The sequence below is a fragment of the Callospermophilus lateralis genome, chromosome 13 (genome assembly GCF_048772815.1).
Source record: "Callospermophilus lateralis isolate mCalLat2 chromosome 13, mCalLat2.hap1, whole genome shotgun sequence".
NCBI lineage: Eukaryota > Metazoa > Chordata > Mammalia > Rodentia > Sciuridae > Callospermophilus > Callospermophilus lateralis.
In genome coordinates, this window is record NC_135317.1 from 80,013,210 (window position 1) to 80,029,251 (window position 16,042).

A 16,042-nucleotide genomic window follows, 5' to 3' on the forward strand; every position below is an offset into this window, starting at 1 on the left:
ATACTACCAGGAAATCAGAACCTAGAATCTGATGTTGGAACTACCAAGACCCTCTGTTCAATAATTATTGAAGCTAGTTTATGATACAACAGAGTATTTCAGTTATTTTAAAAGACATGGAAAGTCCTCAAGAGAATATGCTTATTTGAAGGAAATAAATTTTCATTTTCATTGAAGGAATGGAAATATATTTGCTTTTTATGAATATTTTTGGAAAGATTTGTAAGATCTCTTGCAGTACTTACCTTTAGGGAGTGGTATTTGGAGGAGTAATTCAGAGACAGGTTTTTCTTGTGTGTGTGTGTGGTATTGGGGATTGAACCCAGGGCTGCGTGCATGTGATACAAGCACTTTACAAACTGAACTATATCCCCAAACCCTTAGAGATCGGTTTTTATATTTCACCACATAACCTTCTGTATTGTTCACCATTGCGGTTGGCAAACTTTTATTGCAAAGGGCCATACAGTAAATATCTTAGGCTTTGTGGCCATGGGATCTGTCTCCACTACTCAATTCTGCTGCTGTGGCTTTAAAACAGCTGTAGATGATATGTAAATTAATGATTGTGACTGTGTGTCACTAAAACTTTATTTAAAATCAAGAGGTGAGCCAGCTATGGTAGTGCATGCCTAGAATCTCAGACCTGTGAAACTAAAGCAGGAGGATCGCAAGTTCAAGGCCAGCCTCAGCAACTTTTCGAGGCCCTAAGCAAATTAGAACCTGTCTCAGAATTGAAAAATAAAAAAGGATTTGGGATGTGGCTCAGTGGCACAGCATCCTTTGGTTCAATCCCTAATACCAAAAAAAAAAAAAAAAAAAAAAAAAAAAAAAGTGGGGAGATGCATTCCAAATCTTTAGCATAGAGTTCCACTGAGTTACATTCCCAGTCCTTTTTTATTTTGAGACAGGGTCTTACTAAATTGCTTGGGGCCTTGCTAAATTGCTGAGGCTGCTGGTCTTGAATCTATGATCCTCTTGCCTCAGCCTCCTGAGTCACTGGGATTGTAGGAGTGCATCACTGTACCCAGCTATTCTTTCCTCCTTTTAACTTGGTTCTTTGAAATATTCCAAACAAAGAGAAAAAACTCAAAACATAGTACAATGGACACCCATATGCCCTCCACCCAATTCAACAAATGTTATATTTTATTTTATTTGCCCCGCCCCCAACACACTCTTGAGCAATTTGAAAATAAATTGCTGACAATATGATATTTAACCACAAATTCTTCAGAATGTATCTTCTTTTTTTTCCAGAGAGTGAATCCCTGGGTGCTTAACCACTGAGCAACATCCCCAGCCCTTTTTATTTTTTATTTTGAGATAGGGCCTCAATAAGTTGGTGAGGCTGGCCTCAAACTGGCCAGACTCCCAAACCACTGTGATTACAGGTGAGCACCACTATGCCTGGCTTCAGGACATATCGTCTAAGAATAAGACATTCCCCCACAATTTCTTTATCACACCAAAGAAAACTAACAATACTTCTTTTCGCCTAATATCTAGTTCATATTCAAATAAATGTGTTCTGGTCTTAACTGAATTAACTGGGGGTAATGTAAAGGAAGGCCCGGACCAAAAACAGACCAGTTAGGGAATTACTGCAATGACCATGGAGAATAAGAATGAAAATCGGAGCTAGGAGAGTGACAATACAGAGGAAGAATACAATTGAGGTCTACACCGGGGATTAAGAACTAACTTGCTGTACAGAGGGAAGTTGCGAGGAGTCAAGCATGACTCTCCATTTGAGGGTTGGGTGACCAGGCAGATGATAACACGTGGGGTGGCCAGAACTGTAGAGGGGGAAAGAACTGGCTTGTGTACTTACAAGTGGGGTGGAGGGGATGACTTCTAATTCTGGAAATGTTAAGTTAGAGATAACCTATGAAGTCAACTAAATGGAAACGTCCAAAAATGGTTGGAAACAGAGGTCTGTTACTCAGGAGAATAATATTGGTAGAAACACACATTAAGAAGAGATTATGGGGCTGGGGAGAGATTATTTTGGCTCAGTGGTAGAGCGCTTGCCTAGCATGTGTGAGGCACTGGGTTCAATACTCAGCACTACATAAAAATAAATAAATAAAGGTATTGTGTCCAACTACGACTAAAAGAAATATTAAAAAAAAAAAAAAAGAGAGGGCTGGGGATGTGGCTCAAGCGGTAGTGCACTCGCCTGGCATGTGTGCGGCCCGGGTTCGATCCTCAGCACCACATACAAACAAAGATATTGTGTCCGCCAAAAACTAAAAAATAGATATTAAAATATTCTCTCTCTAAAAAAAAAATAAATAAATAAAAATAATAAAAAAAGAGAGAGAAAAGATTGTAAATATTGAGCTAACAAACGAGCTCAGCAAGTTTGTAGGATATAAGATCAATACATTATAAAAAAATTAGTTGTATTCCTATGCACTAGTCATGAATAACCCAAAAAGAAAATTAAGAAAACAATACAAGACTTTTACAATAAAACTGCAAAATATCACTGAAAGAACCGGAAAACTAAATAAGTGGGAAGGCACGCCAAGTTCAAGGATGGGAAGACTCGACATTTTTTTTTCTGTGTGTGTGTGTGTGTGTGTGTGTGTGTGTATGTGTGTGTGTGTGTGTGGTGCTCAGGATGGAACCCAGAGCCTTGTGCATGGCCCTTTTATATTCTTACAGTGGCAATTCTCTCCAAATGGATATACAGATTGAACACAATCCCTATCAAAATCTCACCAATTTTTTTTTTTTTTAAAACAGAGATTGACAAACCAATCTTAAAATTCACAGGGAAATGCAAAAGGCACAGAGTAGCCAAAGCAATAATGAAGAGGCACTAAGTCAGAGAACTTCCATTTCCTAATTTCAAAACTTTCTACAAAGCCACAGTAATTGACACAGTAATCGACCCTTGTGGGCCCACAGTACAGTACTGGCTAAGGATAGGCATTTAAGATCAATGAAATAGAACCGAGTCCAGAAATTAACACTTAAATTTTTGGCCAATTGATTATCTAAAGATACCAAGACAATTCAATGAGGGAAAAAACAGTAATCTTTTAAAGAAATATTGCTAGGACAACTGGATATTCACATGTAAAAGAATGGCGTTGGACCCTCTATCTATCAATCTTTTATTAAATATTATTCTAAATGGATCAAAGACCTAATTTAAAAGCTAATACTATAAAAACTTATAGAGGGAAACATGGGAATGAATCTTTGTGACCTTGGATTTGGATCACTTAGATTTATTCCTGTTTCCTCCTTTTCCTGTGGATGGGGGAATAGTTTCTTAGATACAACACCTAAGCACACATAGCTGAAGAAAAAAAAAATAGACGAACTTCATCAAAATGGAAAACCTTTGTTCTTCAAAAGATATTTTCAAGAAAGTGAAAAGACAACACACAGAACGAGGGAAAATATTTGCAAATCATTATCTGTTCAGGGTCTAGTGCCCAGAATATATGAACTTTTAAAAGCTCAGCAAAAAAACAAACTGATTAAAAAATAAGCCAAGAATTTGAAGGTTGAGGAGGGAGGGCACTCATGGGGATTACAGGTTTCCTCTACTTGCCCCCATCCCCTAGGATGGGGATCAGTTCCCTGGCACTTCTCATTGATTAGTACAGATACCCCACTGAAGGGCACTTAAGGGACATCACCTTACAGAAAAAAATTGCAGGGCGGGGACAGTGGGGAGTGAAGCCAGGGGCACTTTTCCACTGAGCTACAACCCCAACCGTTTTTATTTTTTTATCTTGAGGCAGTATCTTGCTAAGCTGATGAGGATGGCCTTGAACTTGCAATCCTCCTGCCTCAGCCTCCTTCGTCAAAATTGGGATTATATGTGTACAGCATCATGCCTGGTTCTCCTAGAAATTTGATATGGGAGCAGACCATTGTGGGCCCACATAAAAACCTGCAATTGGACACAGGTTGTAGCTCAGTGTTAGAGCACTTGCCTAGCATGCAATAGGCCCTATGTCCCACCCCCAGGACTGCAAAATAAAACAAAAACAAAAACCCGCAGTCATCTTCTTTCCCCCTTCCCTGTTCTCCCTCAATCTGTGGTTGGACCCCCTACCTTTGGGTGTGGTTTCTGAGGCATTCAGGGCTCCCTGAATGACTGCCTGAGCCTCAGAGTTCTTTTTCTTCAGAAAGTCTATGGTTTCTCGCAAATCCAGCAGCTCAGTGTCCTAAGAAGGAATGAAAATGGTCATTAGTTGGGCTTAGTAGGAGCACTTATAATGAGCCAGGCAATGGGCTAAACCCTGGAATTCTCCCTGACATGATAGAGAAGGGCAGGGAACTGGGGCAAGGAGGATGTTGACAGGGTACCGAGGGACAGCTGGAGAGTGCTGGGCCATGGTCGGGGAGGTAGAAACTGGCGATTGTGGGGGAGGGGAAGCTGGCCTCCCCATCTAGGCCTCTCACCTTCTCCTCTGCTGTCTCTGCCAGGTGTCGCAGGCGGGATGTCATACTCACAAGGCTCTGCTCGAAAGCGGCCACTAGATTAGCCTGAAACAAACACATCAGGGGATCTTACGTTGCAAAGTCTCAGGAGAGGGACACACTGACATGGAAGGCAGTTTTAACTGATTTTCTGTGTATCAGAGGTGACCAAGGCCAACAAACTTCTTGGGGATTTTAAAATATTGACTTCCCTGAGCAGACAAGGTGGAGATACAGCGATTCTCCAGCAGGTCCAGCCTCTTGAACAGTGGGGACCGCAGGAGGGTAGAGTAGGGATCTGGTACCTGGTGTCTACCAGGGATGGGATGGTTCTTCTGCTCTATGTGACATGTGGGTGGCAGGCTTGACACGAGGGTCATATTCTCTGGGGTAGGTCTTATTTTGGTTTAACTCCACTGTGTAGTGGTCTGGCCCCCAAGGGAGGGATAACCTCCCAGGAGAATCTGTATGGTGTATATCTTTCATCTCTGCTTCTTAACCTGTTCTTATTTTGTGCCTTGTTTCTGGTTTCTTCCAACTCCACTTTGCAGGGCTAGAGGGAAGTAGGAAGAAACTTCCAGGGGCATTACACCATCTGGCCACTAGGTGTCAGGTCTGCTTCAAGAGGAGTGTAGGATATGGGAAGGCCAGCTAAGGAAGGCGCAGAGGGGCGCCCAGGCCACAGTGGAGCATGGTTTGAACTCTTGCTGCCCAGCTGGAGCAAGATGTATAGGAAAAGGAAAGGAAGGAGGCATGGGGCCAGACCGGGAAACTCTGGAGGATGGAAAGAGAGCTTTCAGTGAGGGCATCTGAGCCAGCTGGTGACCCTAGCAGGAAGTGATGAACTTATTCTGGGCAGGACCTTTACCCTAGACCTCTAATATGTCTGGGATACCCACTGCTTACTGTTGGTTTATAATTCTCCCTTCCGTTTTCACTCAGTGTCCTTGAAACCATGACTGGACCATGACTGGAGGTGATCACTTTGGTCCCATCTGAGCCTCATCTTCCACTTCTATAGCCGATTTGTCAAGGCCTGGGCTTGATGTATGTCATGACCTAAGCAACTGCCCCCACCTCTTCTGTCTTCTGGGCCTTAGGTCTTATTTGCTTCTCTATATCTTGGCACATGTCTGAGGTCCCATAAAATCTACTCATGAGCCCTGAAGAAGCCCTGGCCTCTTGTGTGCTTTTCTGTGCTGGCCTCTCCTCATCTGGGGGACTTGCCTTCCCTCCCATGTCCTGCATTTCCTCCCCTACCCTAAATCCCAGTCAAGGGCTAAGGTGCCTGAGAAGCTCAAGGTTAAGCGATAATGCTATCATGAGGTTAGCATTGGGAGCCTGCACTCCTTCCAATTCAGGGGGAGTCCTCCAGCTTCAGTTTCTTGGAAGTTCTATTCAACATGACAGTGTCTGATTCAGCATCAGGGCATCCCAGATGTGGGACCTTCCCAGAATCCTGCCATCACATCTCCTGCTTGAGGGCAGGGCTCAGAGCTTCAGCAAAAATCTAAGATTCAGAACTCACCGTGTCTGGGTGTTTAGATTGTTCTCTCTCTTAGCCAAATGGAGCTTCCTGTTCTAAGAAAAATCACCCTCTAAATTCATTTTCTTGGCTGTAGCCCAGTCTTGACAACACGATGGCTGACAGACTGCAGTATAAATGAATGAGACATAATGTTCTCTGCCTCCCAGGCGCCTCTCCCCCAGCATCTCCCAGACATGAATTTCCTGGGGTGTGCAGGATGTGACCCAGGCCACTGGCCTTGATGGGTGTGGCATATAGGAGAGAAAAGTTGGTTCATAATTGTGTTATGATTCTTTTTTTTTTTTTTTTTTGAGACAGGGTCTCGCTTGATTGCCAGACTGGACTTGAACTTGCAATCATCCTGCCTCAGCCTTCTGAGTCATTGGGATTACAGGCATTCACTATCATGTCTGGCTTTGTCTGTCATAATTCTTTTGGGTCCTCAAGAGAGGGAAAAAGTGCTTGATATGAGCTTCAAACAAACTGGTAAGTGTGCAACTTATACACTGGGGATTAGGGAAAAGAATAAAGACAAATAACCAATGTGGTGAGGGAGCTATGCTATTGCAATAATTTGGAAACATGAAAAATCTTGGTGAAGATCCTACCTGATTCCAAAGAACAGACCCAGGCCCAACAGCTGGGTTCCCAAGAGAGGAAGGGAAGAGAGAAAACCAGAAACTACTGCGGAAATTGCAGACATGGTTACTTTTGTGCAAACACTTGGAACGCTCCTGCAGATCCGGCTCAGCTGTTGTTTATAGCTTTGGGGGAAAATGGCTCTTATGTTCTCTGTTTGCAACGTGGTCACAGGGGAGAAACTACAACAACCTAGTTACATGAAGTGGCGTCTTTTCTCCCCATCTCACAGAGTAGAAAAACTAAGGCCTACAAGGAAGAAACTCACTATAAGTGGATGTACTGAGAGCAGAAACAAAGAATACTATTGCCAACTAAAAGCTCAAACTGCCAAGGAGATTACTAGCAGGGCAGATGTGAGTGAAGGATAATGGGAATGAGAGGCTAGGGATATAGCTCAGAGGTAGAGCACGGGTCCAGCATGTGCAAAGCTTTGGGTCTGATCCGTGCACTGAGCCGCCCCCCCCCCCCCAAAAAAAAAAATTCTGCCTAGAATTAGGCTTCGAATAGTGTGGTGGTCCCCAGACTGAATTCTAATGACCAGTTCTATGCCTGCCCAGTTACGTGGCATGAACAAACACATGAACACATCCAGGGAAGGATTCTCAGGGCTCCATAATTATAATTCATAACTATTTTAGTTCATGGCTAATGGTGAGATTGTTTCCATCCCCTGCAGGACCACTGGTACTCCTCTTATCTTTCTCCAAGAGGTCAAAGTCTACCAGAAACGAGTTTATCCACACCTACTCATTAGGGTGGGGAAAAAATAAATTTTTATAAAAACAGACTCAAAGAAGGTGAAGGACAATCCTCAGGTTCTCCACTGTAGGGTTGTGAGAACACCCCTCCCGGGAGTCTAGGCCCAGGGCACGCTTCTCAGCTAATTTTCCTCCCTTAGTTGATCTTATCTAACTTTGGCCAAAATAACTGCCCAGGTCTTTCCCTATTCCAGACACTCACATTGGCGGAAAGCTGAGATGTCAGGGTGGCCACTTTTTCCTGGGATGATTCCAGTTCTCTACGAAGCTTCCGGATTTGCTGTGAAAGAAGAGAAACACAAACTACTGGTGGCAGAAGAAACGGGGTACATGGAAGGAAAATGGGCGCAGTGGTGTTAACAAGCAGAGACCAAGGCTTTGTACCCTACCTCAGACTGCATCCTCTCCTCAGCCTGAAGAAGGGAGCACAGAGGGAGAGAAAGAGAGAGAGCGGGTGTTACTACAGGGGTGAAGAAGCCAGGCCCCAGTGAGTGGCAGGGCAAAGACTTGAAGAAGCGGGATTCAGAGGTACAAAGAAGTGGGATCTCTTGTTCCTTGGCCCTGGCTCCTGAGGTCTCAGCTCAGATCTATGCTAGGGTTTAAATAAAAGACTTCTCGGGCAGTCAACTCCAGCCAACTTTGTCACTGCTGAGAAGGTTGGGAAATGAAATTTTGGTCGTGCTGAAAGGTAACCCTTTCTGCTTAGCAACCTGAAGAGTGAAGAAATAGGGACACAACAAAACAGAGAATCTAAGAACACCGAAAAGCCAAATGCTCTGGGAGATGCCCCACAAAAAAACATTTGGTCAATTCTATACACTGTTGGGGGTCTTAGAGCCTAAAGAAACCTACCCAGCTCACCTTGCTATAAATGTTTTCCATTTATCAGGGGGAGAAAAGGGCTCTATAACAAGGAGAGTCTTCATGTTTTGAAGGAGGGGAACAGAAAGCCTGAGGTGCCCAGGTGAGAGCTCCAAGCTGTAGGCACATTTCCCCACCCCCACCCAAGATCCATCAGGGGTAATGAAGAGATAGTAGTGCTCCCCGCTGCTCCCCACAGTGGCCCAACTGAAGGAGGTTTCAGGAAGCATGGGCTGGTAGGGACAGGAGTGAGCGAGGAAGGGAAGTTATTGCTCTTACTGAGGAGTATGTGGAGGAGGCACTGGAGGCCAGGGACAGCACCGAGCCGTGAACTGAAAGAGAAAGAGAACATGAGGGGTTAACAGGGGGTTCCAGGAATAGGGGTTTCTGGGAAGAGCCCTAAGACAGGAGGGTGGATACTGATTCTGGAGGGCATCTGGAGCAGATGGAAGGAACAGAGCAGGAAACTCAGTCGGCATCCCAAGAGCCCAAGGTAGGCAGGTGTCCAGGGAGATACAGTCCTGAGTAGAGATGGTGTCCTCTCTCATCTACCTTCTCTGCAACCCAGCCATGGTGGTCCCTTGCTCAGCCTGCTGCAAGGGGCGCAGGGTTTCAGAGAAAAGGAAATGAGATTCCTGTGGGTAGTCGTTATCTCTTCTTCCCAGCCAGGAAAGTACTTTAACTGCAGAAGCGGGGTGTTTCCCATCAGAGCTGCTCAGAACAGATTCTGCAATTCGGCCTGTGCCTCCTCTTCTCAGCACTGGGGGACACTGGGGGAGCCTGGGGGACACTCAGATGAAACAGATATTTAGGTGGGACACGGGTCCTGATTTTTCAATAGAACCTGCTGTGAGAACCAAAGCACATTTGCAAGCAATCCCCCGTGACCTAAGCACCCCAAGAACAATGGGGGTCAAACGTACACAAGGCTCCGGCTCCAGCCTCTGGTCCACCTTAACACCCAGATCACCATCATCCACCAGGTGCCCCTTCCCCTCCCCGCAGCTAATCTCTGGAATATTCTGAAATCAGGAATGAGATGTCTAATTCCTTATAAGCGTTTTAAGAGCTACCATTGTGTCCCTGTGTCTTTTCTAATACTCCGGGAGACTGTGAGGAGGAAAGACCACTAGCAGAATCAGGAGGAAGGAAGAGATAGCCTTAACCCTTTCCACTCTTGATTTTCCTCCCCCGGCCCTCAGGAGTTGCTCCATCCCAAAGTCCCAGTGCTAGATGGTGCCACCCAGGGTTTCTGGGCCCCCAGACCCTTCAAAGGTATGGGAAGAAAGAACTGAAATGGCCCAAGTCAATGTCCTGTGGATCATATACGTGTGTGTGGTGGTGGCAGTGGTAGCAGTGGAGGTGGTGGTGGGTGAGGGGACCCAGCAGAGCTGGAATGAGCGTGAACCGCGCTGGCATGAAGTCTCACCATCGTCCGTGGGGTCTCGGAAGGATCCTGACCGAATCATTCCCTTGGGTCTCTCGGCCAGGGACAGGGTGCTCCCCATTTGGGAGCCGCTGTACAGCTCGAAGGCCGCTTCGTGGGTGGGGATGCTGTTGGAGCGGGTGATTCTTGGCGTGGTGGCCGCCGTGGGACTCACTGGAAGGACAGAGGGAAGGGGGACAGGAGAGGGAGGGGGAGGCAGGAGAAGAGGCAGGGTCATCAGCTCTCTTGTCCCTTGGGGGATGGAGCACCAGGAGCATGAGAGGCAAAGGGGAGAGGGTGGGAGAGGAGGGGGCAGGCGGGCCGGGGGCGTGTGCAGAGGGCGAGCCCTAATGGAGAAGGACCCTGCTGTCTGAAATAAAATGGACATTCCCTCAAGCCTGCCTGCCTTGGCGTCATTGCTTTTGAAGGGGCCTGGCAGCTTATTGGAAACCTTCACATCGCTAGGATGTGACCATAAAAATGGGATGTTGTCATCCTCTACAACACAACCCGGGAGGACCGAGAATTCACACCACAACTCAGATCCAAGTGATGTGGGGGTCAGGCTGCGGATCCAATGGGCTCAGCATTATGGAGGGATGTGTCTCCCTACAAAGCAGTGTCACTCTAGATCAGTCCTAAAGCATCAAGAAATCAGGCCACCTCTGCCCAGCATCCCCTGGCTTTCAGGTCGGATAGATAGAGCAGGTGGATGTGTCAGTAGGGCTTAGAACCTGCTTTGGGGTTTGAACTTGCTTTGAATAATCTGCTGGCTCCTGCTCACCTGCAGAACCTGACCCCATCCATTTGCCCCTTGCTGGGACTACAGCCTTTTGGGGTTCACACCTTCATGGAACTCCCTCCACAGGCCGGTGGATAGTGCGCCTGTCTGGAAAGACCTGTGCAGATCTCACGCCCCTCTCTTGGCGCTTTTGAATCCATAAGGTGAGTCCTACTTAGCCCAGGCCCTCATTCTGCAGCAGGAACACCTTTCCTCTTGGTTTATCTTCAACAGACATGGAAAACAAGCTGGCCCCATCCTCCTTTAAGAGCCCTTCAGAGGCCAGACGACCCTTAAGGCAAACATGATCCTGATTCCTAGTCTTTTCTCAAATTCCCCACCGTCACTGTACGGCAAGTCACAGGTCCTTGTCTTACATTAACTCCTTCCCTTCACTCAGCTGAAAGAAGACATGGATTTAGAGAGAGACAGCAAGCAAACAACAGGCCCATCCCGGGCACTGTTTGAAAGGGTTCCTAGTAGGCCAAGCCTGGCCCAGTGCTTCTCAGAACCAGGGCTGGGCCCGGCCCTCGCCACCCCAGGCTTCTTCCCCTCCCTGCTTTCTGAGTCATCCGGCCACTTCCTTCTATCTCAGCTTTCCCTGCTTCTCAGGATCTAGAAAGGGTGTGTCCAGGATATGTTTTAGTCAGCTCTGCCTTCAGGGCGAGGAGGGCTTGCCCTCAGCCAGGCAGCTGGGGAATCTGAATTTTTCGGAGTTTGGATGCAGATTCCACCCGCCTCCATCCACTACCTTTCCCTCTTCCTCCCCTCCAGTCTCACATTTTAGTTCTGCCCTCGCAGCGGCTGGCCCTGGCAACCCTGGGTGTCACAGATCCTTTCTGGCTGATCTACAAGCCTGGTCATTGCACTGGTTTGATCCCTGGGCTTTGGCTTATGGCTTTTCCAGGACATAGTTCTGACTCTCTGATACTAACAGGACCCTACAACTTGTGCCCAGGGGCAACTTTTCAGTTGAGGATTTGCATACTTTGCCTTCCATCTTATTTTAAGTGGATAAACTGAGGCACTGTGAAACCACCAATGTAGCATGAGTCGAATACTAGATGAAACCTCAAGTCCAGCTGCCTTGCCTCACCCTACAGGGTGACCCCTGCTTCATCCCATGCCACAGTGAGCGACCGCAAACACTGACCTATGTTGGTAAGTTGGCCTTTTGCACTCAGGGACATGGAGAGAGCAGGGGGAGAAGGCAGCTCTGACTGGTCATCGGATTCAGGTAGCCCACCAATGGTATGGGAATGCCGCCTCTCCTTGGTCTCCTCCTGGGACTGGAGCTGGTACCTGTAGAAGGCAGTAGAAGAACTTAGACTCAGCAACCACAAAGTGATACCAGACGCTTAAAAGGTATGGGGAATATCTAGGAGAATATCTCCCAGAATACCTATATCTGAGAGCTAGGAGCCAGGAGATCTGAAAGTAGGTCAAGGAAAAGGGGAGCATCCAGGGCTGCCAGGAGGGGGCAAAAAGAAGTGACTCAGCGTCCTCCCCCAGCCCCTCAGCTGATGTTACAGCACTAGCAGGTACTCTACACAGAGCTCCTGAAATAGGGTCAGATAGGACAGAGAAGGCGCTAGAACTTCACCCCTATAGCTCAGGGCAGAGCCTCATGATTCTATGTGTTGGCTCTCAGGTCACAGGAGTCCCCATCCAACTGAACAACTCAGTGCTGTGACAACATCAGAGGACCAAAGGTGTCCTGCCCTTTTCCCAACCAAGTGGTCCCGGAGGCACAGAGCAAGAAAGCAAAATTACAGAAAGGAAGTTTGGGGAGCCCTGGGATATCATAAAGGAGACAGGGGAACTTGTGATTCCCATGCAAACTCCTTCTCCCCGTCACCAAAGACCACCTGCTGTAGACGCTGACTCACATGATGGTGAGCAGATGCTGGATGGCACACATATGGGACCGCATACAAATTATTTGGTTAAAAGGGCTATATTCATGCAGAGGGCCTGGGACAGGTCAAATATGGATTTTTTATATATACTAGGAGCACCAAGTATAGGGAGGAAAAGCTGTAATTAAGGGTTACCTGAGTCCTTTCTTGGGAAGGGTATTCCGATCCCGCTGATTACTGTGGAGACAAAAAAAGAGAAGTATGTGAGTCCGCCTTAGAAACTAGAGTGTGGGACCATAATAGGCTTGAGGTGAGGTCTGCAGACTCCGGACACAGAGCATCAAACTACCTCTATAAACAAAATAAGAAGACAGTCTCAGCCAAGTTCTTGGTGCAAACTTGGGAAATTTACCTGAAATGTTGAATGTTTTTCTCCAATTAGGAATTAGGGTATGGTTGGCTATTTAAAAGATACTGTGGGTAAAAAGAAGGACGTGATATATTAGGAATGATTGTGGATTAGGAAGCAAAAGCTCCGGAGAACGGGTCTAACCAATTATGAGATCTTGGCTAAGTCACTTAACTTTCTGCGCACCAGTTTTTCCATTCATGAGATGAGGAAAAAAAAAAAAAGCATCCTACCTATCTCATGGAGTTGTTTGAAGCATGTAAAATCACTTAAAATATGTGAAAAAACTTTGAAAGTTACAGAGGCAATCAAATATAGGATGGTATTGCCAGTGGTCTGGGCTCACTCTCAGCTCCGTCTCTACCCACCTACCTGTCCACTTGTCCAGCCCTGGGGCTTCCACTCCAGGTCAGCTCTTCGGTCTCTTCCTCTGCGGGGGCAGCAGGGGCCGCAGGAGGGGTGGGGATGGGGGAACTGCTTGGAAAGGCACTGGGCAGGCTCATTGGCATCTGAAGGGACTCCATGCTCCTGTGCAGGCTTGAGAGTTTGGGGTACATGCGGGTCTCCTTTGGGACACTGAAACCACTCATCAGCTCTAGGCCCTGGGAGAAGCTGGCTGAGTTAATATTGAGGATGGGTGCTGGACTGGGGGTGAAGCAAGAAGGGAGAGGGCCCCCAGTTGCTGAGCTTGTAGCATGCAGATCTGGGACCTTTGGAGTGTGGCTGTCACTGGACGATGGTAGATCCAGACTGTTGGAGTTGACCTTGTCTAGATTGGCTAGTGAGGGAGGCTTGACAAAGCTCTTAGCTGTGGCCCTGAGAGAAGTGAAGATAAAATAAAATATTTAAGATAACAGAATTACAGAGCAAGAGGCAATCATTCTTTAGTTTCCTTGTTTTCTGGCTATTCGCTAAGTACAGAGGCTTATTCTAATGCTGTTGAGCAACCAGTTGGAAGGAAATCCGACACCTGACTGAAGGCACCTGCAGTCTTAATAGGGGGGCAATACATGCCCATGGGAAACACAGGTGAAGTTACATGCAAATGGGTATATGTGTGCAAATAAACACTGAAAGACCACCTGTACAAGTGTTATGGAAACAGGTTAGGCATTGATAAGAAAATAAAATAAAGAGTAAGTTTTGAATAGTTGTTTTTTTGTACTAGGGATTGAACCCAGGGGTGCTTAAACATTGAGCCATATCCCCAGCCCTTTTTTTGTATTTTATTTAGAGACATGGTCTTTCTGAGTTGCTAAATGCCTTGTTAAGTTGCTGAGGCTGGCTTTGAACTCAAGATCCTCCTGCCTGAGCCTCCAGAGTCGCTGGGATTACAGGGGTGCACAACGGTGCCCAGCTCTTGAATACAATTTTCAAAGAGGGAAAAGAACTTGGCCTACAGGGGAAGCCAGAAGAGATTTTGGAAAGACCCATGCAAAGGCCTAGAGATCAAAGTGGACAGGACATGGCACTCCTAGTCTAAAGAGGACCAGAATATGCAAAAGAATGACTGAGCAAATAGACAAGGAGGAAATACCCAGTTTGGGTACCTGAGAGGGGTTGGTGGTAGCTCTGCTAACTTGGTGGCTGGCAGGTGGCTTGCTTGGTTCTTGGGAGTGCTCTCTGGGGAGCCAATACTCTTCAAGGAGATGTTGTCTGAGTCCAAGGCCACTGCTTTGGCTTTGGCCTTTTCCTTTTCCCGGTCTGTCTGATTGACAGGAGCTGGAGTGGTCCGCCCACTGGCAACCTTGGAAGGCTCCTTCAGTCTGGTGGGTGTAAGGCCTCCTTGCTTGGTGCTGAGGACACTGGGGTCAATGCTGCTGCTCACAGGGCGAGGTCCACCCCGCCCACCTGTCACACTCATGGAACTGGACTTGGCTGGCCGGGGCAGGCTTCGGTACTGGATGTTGGAACGGGCTCCGGGAGCCAGGAATCCAGGCTCCGCGCTATTGGACACATCTAAGCTAGTTTTTCGCCCATTCACTGGCTTGACGGGGATGCCTGAGGACTTCTGGATCTTGCTGAGAGTGGCTGAGCCACCAGTCTGCATGACTGTGGCCGTGCCTGTGGCAGGAGGGGGTTTCTTGTAGCCAAAGGATCCCGAGGTGGAGGGGCGAGCAATGCCCGAGGGGGGCTTCTTAGCATCACTTAGGCGATCCCGGCCAGCATCAGAAGAGGAGCGCTGCAGCCCAGTATTCTTTACAGCAAGCTTACCCTTGTCTGTAGCTTTGCCTTCGGGTTTGCCTGTGAGAGGGAAGGAAATGAGGTGAGAGTAGCTGACACTGACCAGGACCTCAGAAATCTTTTTCTTTCCTACTCGGGAAAAGGAAAGGAAAGAAATCAATGGGGGCTGGGGATGTGGCTCAAGCGGTAGCGTGCTCGCCTGGCATGCGTGCGGCCTGGGTTCGATCTTCAGCACCACATACAAAGATGTTGTGTCTGCCGAAAACTAAAAAATAAATATTAAAAATTCTCTCTCTCTCTCTCTCTCTCTCTCAAAAAAAAAAAAAAAAAAAGAAAGAAATCAATGGGAAGTGTTTGAAGGAAGGTCAAACTAGTCTCTGAACATAACACACGTTCCTCCTCTGCTACTTATTCATTGTGTGAGAGTAATACCCTTCCTCACTCCGAGGACCATCCTGAAGATCAGATGTGTGGATGTTAAAGCATTATGCAAATGTTTGCCATCATTCTATGGGTTAATGGCCATTCAGAGGGACAGCCAACCATTCAGAGGGACAACCAAAGAAACAGATCCTCACTCTTTCTCTTCCTTTATTCCAGACTTACCTGCAACTTTGAGGGCACTCTGGGCTGTATGAGTGATGGGGGAAGTGACAGCCACTGGTGGGGTCTTGCCCTTCTTCAAGGAACCAGGATGTCCCAGACTGATGGGTTTTTTGAGTTCTCCGCCCTTGGAAGAATCATCACAGCTCTCAGGCCGTTCTCTCCGCCACTTAGAAGTCCCAGGTTCCATCTTCAGGCTACCGCTGTCGTACTCCAGCTTTTTGGGGGCCTTCTCTTCTGATTCACTAAACCAGCTCAGCCCACTTTCTGCCAGAGAGCGTTTCTCTGAGTCTGTGCGCAGCTAAAGAAGAGAAGAGGAACATTCCCATGGGGGTGGGGAATGGTTAGCTGAGGGATTTATTTGGTTATTAGGTGGCCCCCCTCTTCCCAGAGTGCTTAGACAACCCAGGGCTCCTACTGTATCCTTAGGGTTCTGGAGAGTATACCGGATTTATCTCTGGGAATCTTTTTCTTTTCCAGTTGGATTAGCTCATTTTTTTTCTTCCCTGTTTCAGCACTAGGGATTGACTCCAAGGGTG

The 16,042-nt window shown here is 47.2% G+C and overlaps 1 protein-coding gene across 6 annotated transcripts in view; it reads right to left on the reverse strand.

Moving 5' to 3' along the window:
• Positions 1 to 16,042, reverse strand: part of Nav1 (neuron navigator 1) — a 251,932-nt gene that overhangs the window by 22,080 nt on the left and 213,810 nt on the right. For 5 of the 6 annotated variants that reach the window (XM_076832012.1, XM_076832010.1, XM_076832013.1 and 2 more), the window contains 10 exons: positions 15,507 to 15,804; positions 14,267 to 14,960; positions 13,089 to 13,532; positions 12,503 to 12,544; positions 11,602 to 11,750; positions 9,671 to 9,841; positions 8,521 to 8,573; positions 7,583 to 7,660; positions 4,435 to 4,518; positions 4,085 to 4,196 (listed from right to left, as the gene is read on the reverse strand). In XM_076832012.1, coding sequence (XP_076688127.1) covers positions 4,085 to 4,196; positions 4,435 to 4,518; positions 7,583 to 7,660; positions 8,521 to 8,573; positions 9,671 to 9,841; positions 11,602 to 11,750; positions 12,503 to 12,544; positions 13,089 to 13,532; positions 14,267 to 14,960; positions 15,507 to 15,804 — 2,125 coding nt within the window. The remainder of the gene's footprint in view (positions 1 to 4,084; positions 4,197 to 4,434; positions 4,519 to 7,582; positions 7,661 to 8,520; positions 8,574 to 9,670; positions 9,842 to 11,601; positions 11,751 to 12,502; positions 12,545 to 13,088; positions 13,533 to 14,266; positions 14,961 to 15,506; positions 15,805 to 16,042) is intronic. The other variant, XM_076832011.1, reaches the window with a different exon arrangement.